Source organism: Carassius auratus, chromosome 44 (genome assembly GCF_003368295.1).
Source record: "Carassius auratus strain Wakin chromosome 44, ASM336829v1, whole genome shotgun sequence".
Classification (NCBI taxonomy): Eukaryota; Metazoa; Chordata; class Actinopteri; order Cypriniformes; family Cyprinidae; genus Carassius; species Carassius auratus.
The window spans coordinates 15,031,903-15,051,354 of record NC_039286.1 but is presented as its reverse complement, the minus strand read 5'-3'; the positions used below and the strand labels follow the sequence as shown (position 1 = coordinate 15,051,354).

Sequence of the window (19,452 nt, the reverse complement as noted above, 5' to 3'; positions counted from 1 at the left end):
CGATCACCTGCCGATCCGACGTCAATGACGTAAGTTCGTTATTTCTGGACCTGAGCCTCTGTTTGAGGACAAAATTATCAGTAAACAATTGCTTCGTTTTAGTCGGTTCCTTACACAAATTATTTAAGATCCAATGCTTAAATCATATGGAGTAATTTTATGAAACGTTTACAGACGTTGTCTCACAATGAACTGTCAACTTTTAAGGGTTCTTGATTTGAAAGAACATGACGGTGAGTGAATAACGACATGGTTTTAATTATGAAGTGAACAATTGCTTCAGGATGAATGTTAATCTTAAATTTTCAAATGGTAAATTAGCTCATATGACCAAGGTAGTCTTGTATAACCGTATAAACAGATTTTTTTTTATATAGTTACCTTTTCGATATGCGGGTTTTGGGATCTGCTCCTTGAGGTAAGTTAGAATGGCGCGCTTTTCTTCCCGTCGCTGATGTCACGCGTGGCAATTCCTTGGTGCGCCTGTAGTGGTCGCTGTCACTGCATTACTCATCACGAATGCACAATTGCCCATGTGAACACAGCTGCTGATTGTTCCATTTAATGAGTTACTTACTTAAATGATCTGCGATACGTTTATCCGACTTGGTTTGTTATTTAATTAAAAGTCTTTGCAATTTCTGCTCTGGTTCTGGACTGATAGCTATAAATAGTGCCATACTCGTTTGTTTGTCCAAGGACATGTAAGAGCAGTCTGCTCACAAGGACGTAGGTTCTAGTCCGACCTAGGACATGTCCCAGTTACACCCATCCCGCCATGACCACTTTCTTGTTTAAACTCTTAAAAATAGAGAAAAACGCCCAATACAAACTAATTACAAATCTGCTAAATGTAGAGGGAAACCACTGACTAAAACAAACAAAAAGTCACTATTATTTAGTTTATCAATAAATTTTTTTTTACAGAAATATAGTTCATAGAAAAATTATATAATTGTGTATTTATCAAAAGTGGGAAGAAGGGTACCTAGAATAAATAAGAGATCATCTTGGTGATGAGTCTGAACAAGGAGGCATGGTACTGTAAAACAGGAGCAAAATCATATTTGGTTTTAACTAGAAGTAACAATAAGGAATTTGTTGTGTTCTTACTTGATTACTCAACTAAGATCTTACTGACCACTTCCCAGCTTTCAGGTGCATTAAAAATCCTAAAATCCATGAATGGGAACATTCCTAATAAACAGACTTTATCAAGGACACAATGATATTGGATCCAGATGGTGGATAGTGACTCTTTCAGAACACCAACCATGATTATCAAACTTTCACACGGTTACATTAATTTTTCATCTATTTATTTTTATTATTTGAGAGCATTGAAATTATAGTTCAAACATGTTCTGTTACGACATTATCAAAATGGAATTAAAAAAAGTATAGTCACACTATTAAATATTAAAATTGTATCATTTATATTTGGAATCAATCTTTGCTAAAGTAGCAGCTGTCCACCTGGGAAGATTTTCCTTTTCTAATTGTCCAATTGTGTAAAATTTGCAAGGCTATAGGTACATAAATATATAATCTTCCCGTGCTTTGATCATAGCAAATAGAACTTCATTTTCACTAAAAATAGACTGACTTAGCACCAGTGCTCCCAGGTAATACAGGTTATAAACAAGCTCAAAATAGTAAAATGCAATTAAATAAAAAAGATAAAATAAATACATGGGTTAACATGGTGTTAAAATAAGATTGCCTTGCTGATTGTAATGATCACAAAATCATTCCTTTACATGTTAACTTGTCCAATCTTGACATGAGCGTGGGGGGGGGGCAGTCATGACATCACGTGAGAAAGGGAATAATAATACAGTGATACGTTTATACTCATTGTGCTGCAATCAAAACACAAATTATTACAGTTCCCTGTTTATTGCACAAGGGACAGAAATATTCGTTTAAAAGCATAACAAATAATGGCAACAAAAGAAGAGAATACAGTCACTATAACAAGTGTTCTTTAGGAGTCCTGCCATTCCTGACTCCGTGTCCGATGGAGGGGTTGAAACAAGAAATCCTAAAACTGGGAGCTCTAAAACTAGCGTTTTCAGTTACAAGTGTTAATATAAATAAAATGCATACTACAGTGATCTTTTATAAAAGTTTTCCTGTAAATAATACAGTCAGAGATACAATACAATACAAGGTAAAACCAAATGCCATTACAAGCCTATCAATATACATTTTTTTCACTTTCGCTTTTCTCCCATTTTTTTTTCATAGCACAACCTATCATTTCTATACACCAGCAAGTTAATGCAGTTTTAAAATATGGGTTCTGAGCAACATCATAAAATGAAAGGGGGGACAAGTGAATGATGCCACTAAGAAATAAACCCAATAAGCACAATGCTGTCATCTGCTGAATAATAAGGTCTGAAGCTCATTTTCGTGTTGCAAGGACCACACAAGTTAGAAAAGTTAGAACATCAACAGAAATGGGGAGGAATACAAAAAAAACGTTGACAGTCCTACACAACACATACATGTGTTGCCCCAATAACTTGAGGATGTTTCAAATACGCTCTATACACTGTTAAACATAGTTACTTCTACTTGTTAAACATACAAGTTGCTCAACACTTCTAGGAATTCATCGGACAGTCAATGTGTTTTCTTTGTATCGTCTAGGATTGAAAATTGAGAATGCATTTAAGACTCTCAATCAAAGGGGTAGCTGGGCATGGGATGAAATGTATGATTTTCAAATGCTTTTTTTTTTTACTTAGCTGTTACCCTGAACATGGGGATACATGTCCATTTTGAACCTAAAGTCACTATAATGTAACCTGCCCATTGTGACATCACAAAAACAATACTGATCTAACAGTACCATGGTGGAAAATGTGCTGTTTAATAAACAATATATATGGAAATGTCTCATCTGAAAGCAATTTGTTTTCAAAAATTAAAACAAGACGCCAGCTAGTTTGCACTTCTTCGAAAGGCTGGTATCAGAAATGAAGGCAGTGGACTTCAATGTCCCCACCCCCAAAGGGAACTATGAAAATGCAAGTAAGGTCACCTGTGGTGTTTAGGATGAGAGAAAGGGTGGGGAAAATATCACTATGACCTAAAACTAACAGTCATTATGTGATGTAACAAGTCTGTTGTTTAATCCAATGTTTCAGGGTACATGCAGGGACAGTTCTCTTAACCTAAATAACAACTCGTTCAAAAGATGTCTCACAACCACACCTCAAGCACTAGAGATGAGTGAGGATAAAAGGAATGGGGGTTTTGGCACCTCCAAAAGCCTTGGCATGAATCTCTGAAAAAAAAAAAAGTTCTGCTCCTCCAGATCCCATCACTATAAAAAGGGCCCAGACGGCATACCCAAGAAGTTGGGGCCCAAGTTCAGACTAGAAGAAGGTGCTGAACTGTTCCAGTGGACCTTCTGATGGTGTCTTAAATTGGATTTGCTTGAGAAGCGCTTATCACACTGCTGACATGAGAAAGGCTTCTCCTTGGTGTGGATGCGGCGGTGGCAGATGAGCTGAGTGGAGACACGGAAAGCCTTGCCGCAGTCTGGGCACTGGTAACGCTTGGGTTCTGTGTGGATGCGTCTGTGATTTTTGAGTGCCATCAGGTTGGAGAATTCCTTCTGACAGGAGTTGCAGAAATAAGTGCCCATCTTGTGGCTGTTCTTGTGATTTAAAAGCGAGCTGGCGTGACGGTAACGACGGCCGCACTGATCACAAACATGCGACTTGCACCCCGCCTCATTGTGACTCTGGTGTTGCTGCTGTAGTTGATTCCCAGATGAGCTGCTGCCACTGGGGTCATGGTGTGATGGGTTAAGTTTTGGGAGCCCATTAGGATCAAGTCCCTGGGCCTGCATCAGTGTAAGGTCAAGCCCAGAGCTCCAACCTACATCAGAGCAACTGGACGAAACCCCAGGCTGTTGCGATGTTTTTGGGGTATGGCCATGTTGCATTTCCAAGTGGAGCCGGAAGCTAGCCTGGGTAGGGAAGTTCCGCTGGCACAGAGTGCAGGTAAACTCCCGCTCTTTTTGGTGCACACGGCGGTGATTTTGTAGTTGGGAGGAGACACGGAAAGCCTTGCCACATTCTGGACAGCGGTGCCGTCGAGTTTCTGAATGGATGCGACGATGGTTCTTGAGTGCAAGCAGGTTGGAATAGGTCTTGAGGCACACAGCACAATGGTAGATGCCAACAGTGTGGGTGTTTTTGTGATTAAGGAGCGAGCTGGCATGCCGGTAAGAACGGCCACACTGGTCACATCTGTGAAGACATAGAGGAGAGAAAAAGTAAATCTTAACTGCTCATTGTCCTTTTAACCCCTCAATAGTTAGTAACCTAGATTAGTCTGAAAGTAACCTGACAACATGTAACTGACTTCAGTGATAACTGCATAGACAGATACACAAATACAGGTATATGATCTTGAATCCAGCTGCCAAAACTCAAAAAACTGGCACAGCTTGAAGAGGATTACTTGAATAACATTGCATATTAAGGCATGTAAGGTGAATAAACTGAATATGAATTATAAGTCAAAGTATCAACCAATTGTGTTTGATGTTAAAATCAAGGCAGTGATATAATAATCTAAATAATTTATTGTGGTAATATATTAATTGTGTATGTACAATTTTGTAACAGCTTACAGGACAGACCTAGTCATCAGAACTTGTCATCAGTTTGTTTTTAAACTCTGTATTTATATAAATAAAAAAATAAATAAAATCAACAGGTAAAATGTTACCATCTATAGAATTAGATAAAAATGATCACATCATTGTAGAGCAAATAAAATTTTGGGATTTGACCTAAATTCTGGTGGAAATAAAATACGGAAAACAAGTGTGGTGAACTTGTTTTCCAAACACTAAGGAGGAATGTGTTTTGTTTTTTTCTTTCAGAGTATGCGAATTTATGAATGTTCATTGTATTTGTAATTTGTTAGTATGGTAGTTGTGTGTTAGTATGTTAGCACATTTCTAAAACCGTTTTCTGCTCAATATTTATATTGTCTTGACAGCAAATGGAGTTTTATTCGTCACCTTAAAAGCAACAAAGCTATATAATTTAGTAAACATGCATTTAATAAATGGATCAAGTTGGCTAAATGCTGTTGAGCCCAGATCAATATATACTCTACTGGAAGCACAGCAGCTGATGTAAGATGATCAGTATGAGTACTTATGTAAATGTTCAATGTTCAGATGTTCAAATGGTAACAACAGTAAACTATACCATATATTCGAGAATACTATCAATCAGATCAATTAGGGAGGGAATCAATGATTTGGTTCAATACACACACATGTACCTAGTAAGTACATCCAAATTTACCCATTATATCAAGACATCCTAACAATCTAGTTAGTGCATATTGCTAACTGAAAGCAAAGGGGGGTAACTTATCTGGTCTCCACTAATCATACTGTCCAAACTTCAGAAAAATCCGAATTCTGGCACACGTATGGTCCCGAGGAAGCCGGATTGGAGATCATATACCTGTAATAGACATGTAGAAACCTGTGATCTTTACTAGTTCACTTCAAAAATCACGAACAACAGACGCAAACTCACGTGAACCGGTATTCCTCTCCCTCTCTTGTGCTTGAAGTGGCCTTCCTCATGCCCTCCTTGCCTACCTGGTTGTCCCCGCAGCGGTGCCTGGCCAGCCCCGAACGACCCTGGAAGCTCTTCCCGCAGGTGGGGCAGCCGAAACGGGTGTGGCCCTCCTCGTGGACTCTCTGGTGGTTCCGAAGGAAGCGGGCCAGCCGGAAAGCCTTGCCACAAGTTGAGCAGATATGCCGCTTCTTCTGCGTGTGGATTCGCATGTGATTGCGCAGGGCCATATAGTTGGTGTACGGCTTGTCACAATATGAGCAGCTGAAGTTGCCAATTTTGTGTGTATTTTTGTGGTTCAGCAGACTGCTAGCATGCTTGTAAGAGCAGCCACAAAGGTCACAGGTAAATGGGCGTTCTTCACGCTCTGGAGACCCCAGGTCACCTGTCTCCATGCTCATGTTGGAGCTGTTGAGGGAGGCAGAGGAAGAAGGAAGCTGGGCACTGCAGTTATGCGAGGCCAGATCTGTGGTTGTATTAAAGACTTGAGAGCACCCATCACATTCATATTCAGTTGGAGGAGGGGCCGTCTGCATGCTGGGACCAGGAAGGGGACCAGGAAGATCTTTGCAGAGCTGGTTGCTGGTATGTGTTTCAAGCTGCCTCTGGTTCCTGAAGCCCCTGCCACAGTCAGAGCAGGAATATTTCTTAAGAGCGAAATGCATTCTGAGGTGGTTCTTCATTGCCAGTCGATTTGGATAAGTGGAGTTGCACACGTTGCAGTGGTATTCACCAATCTTATGTAGGTTCTTATGATTGGCCAGACTCCCAGCATGACGGTAAGTACGTCCACACTGATCACAAGCAAAGGGGCGGCGACCGCTCCCGTCATCAACTTGCTGGGCCCTAGCCCCTGCATATGGTTTCTTGAAACCTTGAGGCTGACCATAATTGGTGTTCACAGGAGGATTCTGAATTTTGGGGTCACCCATCCTCATAGCTTGGAGCTGCGATGGGCCCCCCTCATAGCGGGCACCATTAGGATGAGACATGCTTTGAACCCGTTGGTCTCGAACTCCAGTCTTTGCTCTGTGCTCTTCGTGTAGCCGTAGATGATTTATCAACTGCTTCTGAATCTTGAAGGCTTTCCCACACTCCTCACACTTGTGCCTGTGAAGAGACAAAACACACAAAAACCAACAGATAAGAAAGCAGTGTTAAAATGCTCTTCTAAAAAAAGGAAGAATCAGAAAAAGGGAAGGTCCCCTTACAAATACAAGGATGACTACACAATGCTCAAATGGGGTACAGACGTTATGAAATTCAGACTCAACTGCGTGTTTGTGTGTATATCAGTATCAGTATGTTTGTTGCCCTCGTCTTCTCTAAAGGAAAAAAAACACCAGTGCACACTGCCTTGACACTCAAAATTCCATTAAAATCTATTCATTCAGTGATGACCTGGGTAATCACATGAGTGGGGAACTCATGATAATACATAAGCATTCAAAGTATGCAAAGAGAACTAAACAGATAAGAGTATAATAGGGCACATGCAATGCTGGCTAACCTCTTTAAGTCAAAATGAGTCCTCTGGTGGTTCTTGAGAGCCAGTAGGTTGTAGTAGCGTTTTTGGCAGACAAGGCAGCGGAAGACCCCAGTCTTGTGAGATTTCTTATGGTTGAGCAGGGAGCAGGGGTGTCTGTAACTCCTTCCACACTGGTCACACCTGTGGGGCCGATCATCAGAGTCTGGCATCTGCCGTGGGTCAACAGGGCCCCCACTGCCACTGGTACCTGCACCACCAGTCATCCCTTTAGCTCCATTCATACCCTTGTTCAATGCCCCAACTCTCGCCTTGCCTGGACACAGGTGAGTGATCAGCTGATGGCGATCTGCAAAGAACATGCCACAGTCAACGCAAATGTGGTTCCTTCCATCCATTTTGCCATTAGAACTAGAGTTAATGCCACCTAAGCCCTGTGTAGATCCATCTGGATGTCCATGAACTAGCTCGTGGTTAAGCAAGTCCTGTTTTCTGCTGAAGCTCTGGGCAATTATGCTACTACCCTCTTGTCTCCTCCTCCACTCTTGCTCACCTATTGGAGAGAGGGCAGAGGAGGGTCCTGCCCCTTGGTTAACCCCATGGCTTCGTAAGTGGCTTCGAAGTGCCCTCAGGCTGGCGTAATGGTTTCCACAGACGGTGCACTGATAAACCTCTCCATCGTCATCATCGTCTTTGTTATCCATTCTCTTACTGTTGCCCTGGGAGTTGTCCTGGACACCATCAAACTGCATTTGGTCATGACTACCTCTCTGACGAGTACTTTCTTTGAGGCTGGCACTGCCTGGTGGTAAGGAGGCACCACCAGGACTATGGTAGGTCATGTTACCCATGTAGCCATTGGTCATACCACCTTGGTTGACACTGTTTGCTTGACGATGGTTTTGTGGAAGAGGTGAGTGACCAGAACTGCTTTGGGTAAGAGAGCCATCGAATCGGTCATGGAATTCCAGTGAATCCAGGCCACTGTTATGGGAACCGTCTGGGACAAAATGTGCTGCATCACCAAGATTACCGTGCAGTGAAATTGGTGTTGTTGTACCACGTTCCTGATCCTGAGAATGTCCAAAGCCTTGTTGAGAGTCTAGCCCTGTCAGTGGCTCAGAGGAAAGCCAATCTCCCTCTGTATCCATCGACTGTGAATTTGGACGGGTTTTGTGACTACGGAGGTGGCTATGAAGTGCTGCTAAGTGTGGATACTGCTTACAGCAAACAGTGCACTGATAATGACCAGTTTGATGGGAGCGTTTATGATTAACTAGACTCCCAGCATGTCGATAGCTTTTCCCACACTCTTGACACTTAAATCTGCGTTCAGCATCATCAATGGCTACATTCTGTGCCTGAGACCTTGTCTGACCATTGGATGAAGATATTGATGGTTGAGAGTTTGAAGCCAGTCCATCAGAATTTAAAATAGTAGGGCCATCATGTGTTGAGGTGTGAGGGTCATGGGTAAGATAATGAATTTTGAGACTCTCTAAGTTAGGATGTCCCACTCCACAATATGCACAGGTATATATGGAGTTATTAACAGTAGGGCCTAGCATTGGATCATATCGCTTGTCGGGTAATGGAGGCAGTGGAAGAGAGTCACCTAGAGCAGGTGTATAAGGATTCACAGCTGAAGAGCGAACAGAACTAAGATTATGAGGTACTATCGATGGGAAACTACGTGCTAACCCCAACGAAGATGATGCAGCATTATGTAACAAAAGGTGCTCTTGAAAGTCATTCTTATTAGGCAAAGCAACTTGACAAAGATGGCAAAAGCTGGGTGCCATATCATCATTCTGGGGGCCAAGGGGGCGAGGGTCAGATGGTGCTTCATGCACAAGGACCCCCATGGACATTCCAGGGGGCTTAAATTTTGAATGAGTGCGTTCGTGAGCATTCAGAGCTGCAAGATTACTGAACTGTTTGTAACAGACATTGCACTTAAACGTCCCCTCTTGATGAGACTTCTTATGGTTTACCAAGCTGCCATGATGACGATATGTCCTGTCACATTGGTCACATTTGAATGGTCTGTCCCAGGCATCTTCAGATCCTGGAGATTTTTGTTTGTCATGGTCGTGACCAGGCATCATTCCACTATTGTTTATGTGACTTCTGAAAGCTGCATCAGACAGATTTTGTGCTAGATTATAATCCCTGTCTTCATCAGCGTTGTCATCGTTCTCCTCTTCAGCTTGAGCACCTGGAGACAGGGTATGGATGCGCAGGTGGTTTTTTAATGCCACTGCATTGGGCAATGTTCTGGTGCAGACCGGGCACTGGAAGGAGCCCATCTCATGAGTTTTTTTGTGAGAAGCCAAGCTACTGGCATGCTTAAAAATGCGTCCACACTGCTCACATTCAAATCTGCCATTCTCTTCTTGATGATAGTGTGCTTTCATGTGCTCCAGGAGGCTAGGTGTACTTGGGCAAATGATGTCGCATTCTTTGCAAGGGATACCCTTGGCACGATTCATATCATGCATAGCCATGATGAAAAAATTGAAATGGAAGGGGGAAATGTCCACATAAAATGATCCTCGAACAAAGAAGAAAAGGGAGCAATGTGTGATGTTCAGCTCTCTGCTTCTGTAGTATCAGCCATTTTACCTGGGTGACAGATATTCTCTCCAATCAGCCTTTCAATTCCACTCGATCGCAGCAGTTCAGAGAGGGTCTGGACAGTTGTGGGGCATCCGAGGAAAGCTGAGAAAATACAAAAAGAAACAAAATGAATTTAACTATATCTATCTATATTCACCATTTTAATGTATTTATGAAAAAAAAATACAATCAAGTGACTCAAAGAGATTAATAATCTAATTGCTAGTTTAAAACATCCTCAAATTAAATGAGTAACAAGCAAAACGAGTTCTTAAAGCTGTCCATTAAGAGTAATCAGGAGCCTTTGACAAAAACCATGTACTCTGATAGATATGTGGCCACATTATGTGATGTCAGCTTTGACACATTTGATCTCACATTTAGGTCATATGACAGATGCACAGGTTCAAAGCAGCTGAAAATGAGCCAGCTTTGTGTACCTGCATGTTGAGGTCAACTGTACTGAGCATGGCTGATAACTCTGCTGTCTTTGTTTACTCAGGCACAAAAAAAACAGCATAAGCAAAGCTTTACCAAGTATAAGTAAATAAGAGATTATCTGTAATACATATGGGGAAAGGCCTAAAATGATGAAAGAATATGTATTATCAGTTATTTTGTTAGTGACCACCTAGATGATCAAGACAGCGTTTTGCAAAATGTACTCTAAATATATCAATCAACTGCATAGACCAACGCTACTTTTGCGTCATCGAAGGATAACGCCCCTTTTTGGGGGAAAACAAACGGATTCCTGATACAGAACTCGCTCCAGGGACCTTTTGTTTTTCATTGTTTCTGATGTGTACAGGCCTGTCAGACACAATTACAAACAGATATTGTATAATAGTTATATTGTTTAGTCCTAGCCTGCGAATATTTGAAACTTAAAATCAGTTAACAGCCAAGGTAGCGTGCCTAATGAGAGCTAACGTCAATCACGTAGCTACTAGCAGCTTGTATTTAAATCAAGTGAAATATGATGCAAGTAAACCACCGACTCCTCTTGACATGGCCTCATCGTCTAGTTTATCATACTGTGGGTATGTTAATGACAAAAGTAGGCTACTTGGTGATTCCACGAGATAATGGTAACGTTAGATGTCCATATTTGGCCACTGCGGGGGGTTATTAATCCAGTTTTCGACCATTTCAAAGGGAAACCTCTGTAAACACCGTATCCAGTAGCTTCATTAAATACCTCTCACGGTCCTCGGCCGGCAAAGAGAGTGTGTGTTTCTGCCATTTTTGCTATCAAGAAATTAGAGCGAGTTCTGTATCAGGGGAATCTGTTTGTTTTCCCCTAAAAAGGAGCGTTAACCTTCGATGACGCAATAGTAGCGTTGGTCTATGGTGATTTAAGGTTATTGCAGCCTCAGTGAAATGCAGTCACTAAAAACATGCAGTAATTTCAAATAACACTAGTAAATATTTTATGGAGTAACTGAACTGTAGCAAAATAGGTTTTCTTAAATTTTAGGATGTTCATCTTTATTTTTTCTACAACCCAGTACAAATGTTGATCATGCAAGCATTTTATGCTAGACTAAAAAGTAAAAACATCAATAAGCCAAAGCACTTTCATAAACACGAGGTTTGGGTCAAAATAACTCTAGGCAAAATTGATTAACAGATACTCACTAATGGCTGTTTTAGTTACTACTGAGAATTTCCTTTGTTTAATAAAGAATTTCAATGTAGATTGATTGAATATCACTGGAAAAGCTACTTTGACAGCTGAAGTGAGCAATTTGCAACAACAAGCAACCAGAAATCATGCACCATCAATACTAGCTGTCAATTTAAGTCTACTTATACAATGCAACAAAACTCAGCAGAATTGAACTTAATGTAAACGTGCAGCAATGCAATGCAATGACTACGCTAATGACTAAGGCCTGGTTCACACGGGACGATTTTAAAATTGTCGGCCGATTTTCCAAACCTGAGAGACCCCACACACAGCGATAAAAAATCACGGGTCTAACAGTTTTGGTCGTTCCGTGTGTGGTGTGCAGCCACACGGCAATATCAACACATCACACACGAACCGATTTGACTCCCGAGCATTCCCAGGTCAGACGGGAAATCTCGCAAAATCCCTCGAGATCAAATGTGACTTCAGAGTAAACAATCATGGCGGACGAAGAGGATTCAGTGGCCATAGTTTGTGCTTTGTTTTTAACGGAAAAAAAACATAAGAAAAACAAGAAAAGGCGATGGTCAAAGAGGTGGAGACAACGCGAGCATGGACTATACTTGCTATATCATAATATGGAGATAAGTTGTTGTTTTATCTCATAGAAATGTTGTTACGTACTACACAGATTAATAACCGTTGAAATAAACGTTCATATATTCGTTTCCATGTACTCTGGTGGACTGCAGTTGTGGATGTAGTTATGCCCATCAACTTTATTTGTATTTTTATATTATATACGCCGGCTGTTTTGATTTTGTTTCCCGGTACTATCACTGCCTCGTCACCTCGCTTTCTGATTGGCTACACGCCACAGTCCACAGGCTGCGTGATTGTTTGTCCTCAGGGGACACCACACACAAGAAGAAATCGGGCCAAATAAATCCAACATGTTGGATATCCCCGATTTGAGATCGGAGCGGTCCCGACATTCTTCCGAGCAGAGGAGAGCAGTCTTAACACACCACACACGGCAGGAATATTTGATCAGATTATTTTACGATAATCGGAGCATCCTAAGATTGTCGGAAGGGGTGAATCGGGGCTAAAATCGGCCTAATTATCCTGCCGTGTGAACCAGCCTTAAGCAAACTGTGATGATAACTATCTGCACCTTGATACAACTAAAAGTATACAAACTCCTAAAAACAACCAAGGTTACCAAAACAACATTGCCTTGTCATTCCCGGGGAGCTCTAGCTAGTCTGCCAAAATAAGAAACTCCCAATACCACATTCATGTTCAGTTTCAAAACTACAGATAATGTACTCCTTGATACATTATATGGCATGGCAGTTGATTTATAAGGAAATCTTTTTATTTTAAAGCCACATATGCGATGAGGTTTTGGCAGCACATCAGATCCAAGATTAAGATTGACCAAGATTATATTTCATTTCCAAATTTTATATTATTTGTGAACCTGATGAACCCAATTTTAATACTGACAGTTACTCTCCAAACTAGTCCTCTACTAGTTAAAACTAGTTTACAATTTCAATGAGGTTAAAAGAGGTCTTATTTTCTGTACTATAAAATCATTTCCTTAAACTCACTGCTATGGGCATCACTAAAGCAAGTGAAACTTGGTTACTTTAGCAACTTATGCTCCAATCTAAAAACAGAACCAGCCTGATCCAAATCTTTGTAGCTGGAGCTCAATAAAAGTGTTCAGTGTGTTTGGCAACAGTTCAAATTAAGTGCCACAACTTTTCCCATTCATGCTAAAATGTAAATCACAGCATTATTCAAGTGGAATTTACTTTAAGAGAACTAAATAAAATGCATGACCACAAATTCCATTCATTTAGTCCCCACTGGGGAACAATTCATCTTACTGCACAACTGGGATGAAAGAAACGGTGCTCTTTTACCACACAATGGCCATCAGAAAACTGAAACACTAGAAAGCTCAGCTGGGTTATTTTCCTGCCTCTCGCTCTCAATCCTGTTGTATGGCTTTAAAGGGTTAGTTCATCAAAAATGAAAATTCTGTCATTAATTACTCACTCTCATGTCATTCCAAACCCGTAAGACCTCCGTTCATTATTGGAACACAAATCAGTAATTAATAAGTAATCAATGACAGAATTTTCGTCTTTGGGTGAACTATCCCTTTAATTTGCTGTCAGTACAACAACTTCAATAGAGCCACCTCAACAATAACCCAGTGTTCAGACTATGTGTGACTGATATCAAAAACTTTTCCCATTTGAAGTGATTTGGCAGCAAAAGAGAGGCCAGTAAAGCAAGAACAATCTTGTTTAGAGCTGCAACAAGGTTTGAAGAAAAATACTTCATAACGCATCATATTACTTTGCATGAGTTATATGGTTTAATTGTAGCTCTGAATCAGCCTGTATTTGTAGATCACCGAGTTACTTTACAAAATTTAATATTGTATGCATCTTACATGGCTATGTTATGTCATTTCAAAAAAATATTTTGTTTTATTTAATCTATTCATGATGATCAGGTAAGTCTGGTACCAAGGCGAGTATTACTGTAATTATAGACGTAATATATATATCAAATGAAAAAATGAAATGTACAATGAAAAAAAAATGATGCTTTAAGGCTATGTACGTTCCATTTAGCCTAAAGTTTCTAAATTCACAAAGATACTGTAGTTTCACTGTTTCTTATATTTGCAAGTACATTTTGTGCTACAAGTTGCAATACAGATTATGTGAAGTGTTTATGATGTGATCATCACTCATGCATAACACAGTCTGCTGTATGTGGAATGAATTTAGTCTCACAGCATCTGTGATCTGAATTAAGATTGCATACCCTTAGGGTATATAACCTGACCAGTGGTCTCTGACTCAAGACCATCTGGATGCTTTAGCTCATCAGCGCTGTCAAGATCCATACTGCAAAATGCCAGATGGGTCCACATTTACAGAATATAATGAATGTAATAATATACAAATAGACTACTTCCACCATGTTTGCTCATTTGAAGGTTGGTACAAGCAGTACTAGAACATGTTGCAGTCAAATAATATAAACATTGTGGTATAGTGATTGTATAGATGGTAATATCATGGTACTACTTAATGATATATGACACATCTGATATTTACTTGGAACTTTAACAACTGATTTATCATTGTAAAGGCCAAAAATGTATGTCATTATCATGGTAACACATCACAAAAATATGGTAATGATTTTTTTTATTATTATTATTGTTTTAGTCTTTAAATGTAAGTCACACTTTACACTGCATAACCAGAGATAAACTTGATTGTTTTGACTAAGACTTTTCTATAATATTCCCAGGTATTCGTGAGGAATCATTCAGACAATTTTCAGTTAAAAATGTTAAAAAAAGAAACAACAGCTTTGCAAATCAAACATCACAATGGCTTGCAAATAAAGCTTTAATTCACACAAAAGAAATATCCATATGAGCAGAATGTAACAAGGAAATTAATTTACTATAAACATTTCCTTTTTTTTCTTTATGAACCTGGAAAGTGCTATTCACTGACATCCAATGGGATCAGTAGACATTCAGTTCTCTTATGAAAACTAAAATATAGACTAGAAGCCACGTGAAAGGTAAAACACCTAAACGTGCCAATGTACATTTATAACAACCTGTCTTTCATTTTCTCCTTTAATCTAAATATGTTAAATGACCTCTCGACATTATAGCATGCTATGAAGCTTAAACAGGTTGATAATATGCATTGTATATAGTTATTGTCCAGCTAGAAAAATATATAGTTAATAAGGCGATTGCCTTGATATTTATTATTTTCATTTCCTTTACTTATCCAGCCCTGACTGAAACATATATATATATATATATATGTAAACATGTAAAATTCCCACATTAAGTCCTCTTAAAAACTAAAATATAACTAGTGGTAAAACACATGGGCTAATTAAAACACAAATAATCATTTGTAGCAACTCTGCTATTATTAAGCCATACATGTATGTATATATGACACCCCAAAACATTGGTACAGGTGAAATATGTAATGCATTATTTTATTTTTTTTTGTTATTTCCCAATGGCGCAGCTCAAAAAGATACAAACGGGTGGGCCCAACACTTCTGTAGACCCTCAACAATACCAATAATTTTCGTCTACTGGAACAAAAACCAGTTTTATATAAAATGTAAGCGATTAACGCCTCGCTATGACCTTGGCCTGACGCTCCCACACCCGCTTTTTATCCCCAGACAAAAGCAGATGCAGATGCCCGACATCCCGTGTCATTTTCACTCCTTAGACTCACCAAATTAGCCCCGAATCAAGACCAATAACACGGTTTATTCAGTTAGGCTCGATGTATGTTCATTTCTACAAGCTAATAACGTGTGTGTACATCGTTGTGGGGGAGACTGCGACTCGTGTATGTTTTTCACAGGATGTTAGTCGCGGTGTGCAAATATTAGCTGGTGGGCTATCGCAGTCTCATTGAGTGCGAGGCCAGAAAAAAGCGATTAATTTCGCTTTGGACGGAATATTCGCACTCATTTTTGGTCTACCTCATGTGTGGGCTCGAATGCGCGAAAAACATCCAGGGCTCGACCGCGATCGCATCGATTATTTTAATGTGTCGCTCTGTCTGACAAGCGATAAACCCCCCCGCAGCTAACGCGCTAGCCTCCCCTCACGATACTAGTGCGGAGAGCGAGAGCAAAACAAACTAAATAAACCATTCTGATGTCAAATAGTCGTGTAGATAAATAATACCCACAAAAACTGTCTTGATCGATATATGCATAGTGTGAAATGGTTTCTGCTTGGCAGTAAGGTCAGTGCTAATCGGCTAGCTACCTAGCGACACAAAGATCGGGAGGCTCGCGAGCTCTGATTCAATGAATGTGGCCATTGTGTGGAATTAAACAAACACCTACAAGCTGCAACAACTTACCCGACTTACAGACGTGCACAATGATCAGGGATGAGGGTTTGTGTTCTTTTTGATTGCGCAGAGGATAAATGGCATGTTCAGTCGCTCGCCATGATTGTTTTTTAACTCTTTTTTTTTCTTCTTCAGCGGGCGGCTCCACCGTCTTTTTCTCGGTGTATTCAGCACACTTCCTGCTGCGGGCTGAACGGGGATGAAGCGCTGCGGACGTGCTCCACCGCGTCATTCTGCGCTCATTCTCCCGTGTGTTTGCGTTGGAACTAAGCATTGTGTGATGCACCGTGGACCTAATCACAAAACAGATGTTTGCGTTGATTGTTTCCAGTATTTGGGTAGACAATAGACAGTGTCTGCAACTTTCTGTCCAAACACTGGAAATACCACAAACCAAAGAGTACGATGGTACCACCATGTTTTACTATGGTATTATTTTACGTACACTGTATAACTAGTACTAGGGTCGAGAGGGGCTAGTTGCCACAAGGAATGTATTTTAGTACCCAAAAGGTTTCAGCCGAACTTAAAGGGATAGTTTACCCCAGAATGAAAATTCTGTCATTATTTATTCACTCTTATGTTGTTCGAAACCTGTATGGATTTTTTTTCTTCTGCAGAACATAAAAGATATTTTGAAGAATGTTAGTAATGCAACTGTTGACGGTAGCCATTGACATACATTTTTTTTCTCTGTACTAACATTCTTCTTCTTTTTTGTTTTTTTACGTAAACCCATACACGTTTCAAATGACATGAGGGTGAGTAAATCATGATAAAATGTAAATTTTTGGGTTAACTATTCTATTCTAGTCTAGTGTTTTTTTCGTAAGCTGGTTTTAAACATAATTAAAGCTGCAGTAGGTAACTTTTGTAAAAATATATTTTTTACATATTTGTTAAACCTGTCATTATGTCCTGACAGTAGAATATGAGACAGATAATCTGTGAAAAAATCCTCTGGCTCCTCCCAGTGCTCCTATTGCCATTTGCAGTTACTGACCGCTCCCGGTAAGAAATCAACCAATCAGAGCTGCGGTCCGTAACTTTGTGTTCAAAATGTAGAAAAATGTATATAGTAAGCGAGTACACCATGAATCCATTTTCCAAACCGTGTTTTTAGCTTGTCCTGAATCACTAGGGTGCACCTATAATAAGTGTTTATATTCGGACTATTTTAGATTGCTTAGGGGTACCGCGGCGGAGTAACCCAGTACCTTTGTGATTCTTCATAGACATAAACAGAGAGAAGTAGTTCCGGCTACGATGTTCTTCCGCAAGACACAAGCAGTTCTGTTTATTAACCGCTAGAGCGTCAAAAGTTCCCTACCGCAGCTTTAAACGCTGCTGTTTTTGCTATAGTACATGAATGCAATAAAACCACACCAGCTTACATTCAGTTTTAAGTGTCACATGTTTTAAAAGTTATACATTTATAAATTTTTTTAATTACAATATTTAATAGCCAAAACCATTTGGTTTGTTATTTATGTACACTGAATTTGCAGTTTCATGTACTGTCCTGGTTGCATACATTGTTGTGTTATATTGCGTATGCATTTTTCTGGGCCTTTGATGTCTGTAAAGAAACTGACTTTCAGTAATAAACCTATGATAAAATATTCACTAGAAGAGTCAAAGTTTGGACACACCAACTTATTCAATAATCTTATTTGATCTTTTCAACATTTTAACAACAAAGTCTTTTAAACTGTGAAATAACACAAATGGAAGTTATATGAATGGAAATTAAATACTGAATGTTTTACAAATGTTTAAGCTTCTTTGTCCAGGTCTGCTACCTCTGGATATTCATGAACCAACTTTATTATATGCATTTTGGGACCCGTTAAAAAAATAAAAATACACACTAGCATTTGGTATGACATTTCATTATAATGAATTTGCATATCTGCAGCTTGTTTAGTTTTACAGCAGACCAAATGTGCAATGATTACATAACCATAAACCATTACATGGCACATATTCAAAGTTCTGCAGTTGCGTGTATCCCACAGCCTTTTCTGGATATAATTAATTATGAGCTCCATCTGTGGCAAGTCATAATATTTTCAGAAGATTAGACCCATTCTAATTTAGGAAAACAAATATTTTAGTATTTGTGAGTAATACTATAATAGCAAGACCTCAAATATGAGCCAGAATAAACCAAATGTTCAGTTAAAACAATAAGCAGTGATAGAACAGCCATTTACATCTAGCCCTTGTATTGTGCCTGACCTTTTAAAAGCTATTTGTAAATTTCCCAAAATAATATATTATCACCAAATCTTGAATTCAGTCTTTTTTAAAACTGGTTTTCTTTCAGTTAGCACAGGTTTTGTATTTCTTTTTGGATTTGAGTGATTATAGGCCTCACTGATCTGAGTTTATACACCTTAGTGTTTGAGTGAAAAAAGTGTTATTTGTGAATAATGCTGGCAATGTTCACTTAAAAAGCTGAGGTACATAAATTCAGATAAGTGATGACTATGATCAATAACTTCCAAAAGGAATACAAAACCTGTGCTAATTGAAAGAAAACCAGTTTACAAAAAATACTGATTCCATGATTTTGGTAATAATCCAGCAAAACAAGAAATATACAAGCATTTTGTAGGCAATACAAGAACCATGAACACCACAAACCTATTGGGGGGAAAAAATACAGAAAAGTACAAAAAGTATTTTACAAAGTTGTTATACCTTGTGTGAGCCAAGTCAGTACATTTTAGTCCAACGTGATAACTGTAACTATAATTTTCGGGAAAAAGAAAATCCTCTCTGGGTCAAAATGACCGGAACGCTACATGAGGGGCTAGAAGTTCTGACATGTCTCAGAGGTTTTCAGTAAAAGTGAATTAAGAAAAATGGTTGTCTATTAGTCTGGTTTTGCCTGTGTTGAACAGGGACCAGAGATGGTAGTTTTATTTATGGCTGCCGTTGAAATTCAGTCCACACTCAAATGGTTAAGTGTTGTTGCAAGACATGCAGATAAGAGGAATTCTGCACTATTATTCACAATACACAAATTGTTTTGTGATTTTTATCAGTATAATGTATGATCAGCTGCACTCTGCTATCTTTTTCTCCAGAGGATAGCGCCTTTACTTGTTGCTACTTGCTTAA

At 39.4% G+C, this 19,452-nt stretch overlaps 1 protein-coding gene across 3 annotated transcripts; it reads right to left on the bottom strand.

The window, feature by feature from the left end:
* Positions 1–1,883: 1,883 nt before the first annotated feature.
* LOC113062638 (zinc finger protein 646-like) lies at positions 1,884–16,385 on the bottom strand. 3 transcript variants are annotated; one of them, XM_026232629.1, is made up of 5 exons: positions 16,333–16,385; positions 7,667–9,834; positions 7,138–7,462; positions 5,586–6,737; positions 1,884–4,271 (listed from the first exon to the last, which is right to left on the bottom strand). In XM_026232629.1, exons 2-5 carry the CDS (start codon positions 9,618–9,620, stop codon positions 3,338–3,340), a joined length of 4,365 nt encoding a protein of 1,454 aa, XP_026088414.1. In that variant the 5' UTR covers positions 9,621–9,834; positions 16,333–16,385; the 3' UTR covers positions 1,884–3,337. The 3 variants fall into 3 exon arrangements, with proteins under 3 accessions (XP_026088414.1, XP_026088413.1, XP_026088415.1); XM_026232630.1 differs by adding an exon at positions 5,418–5,510 and having other exon boundaries at positions 4,221–4,271; positions 7,138–9,834; XM_026232628.1 differs by having other exon boundaries at positions 7,138–9,834.
* Between the last annotated feature and the right edge of the window lie 3,067 nt (positions 16,386–19,452).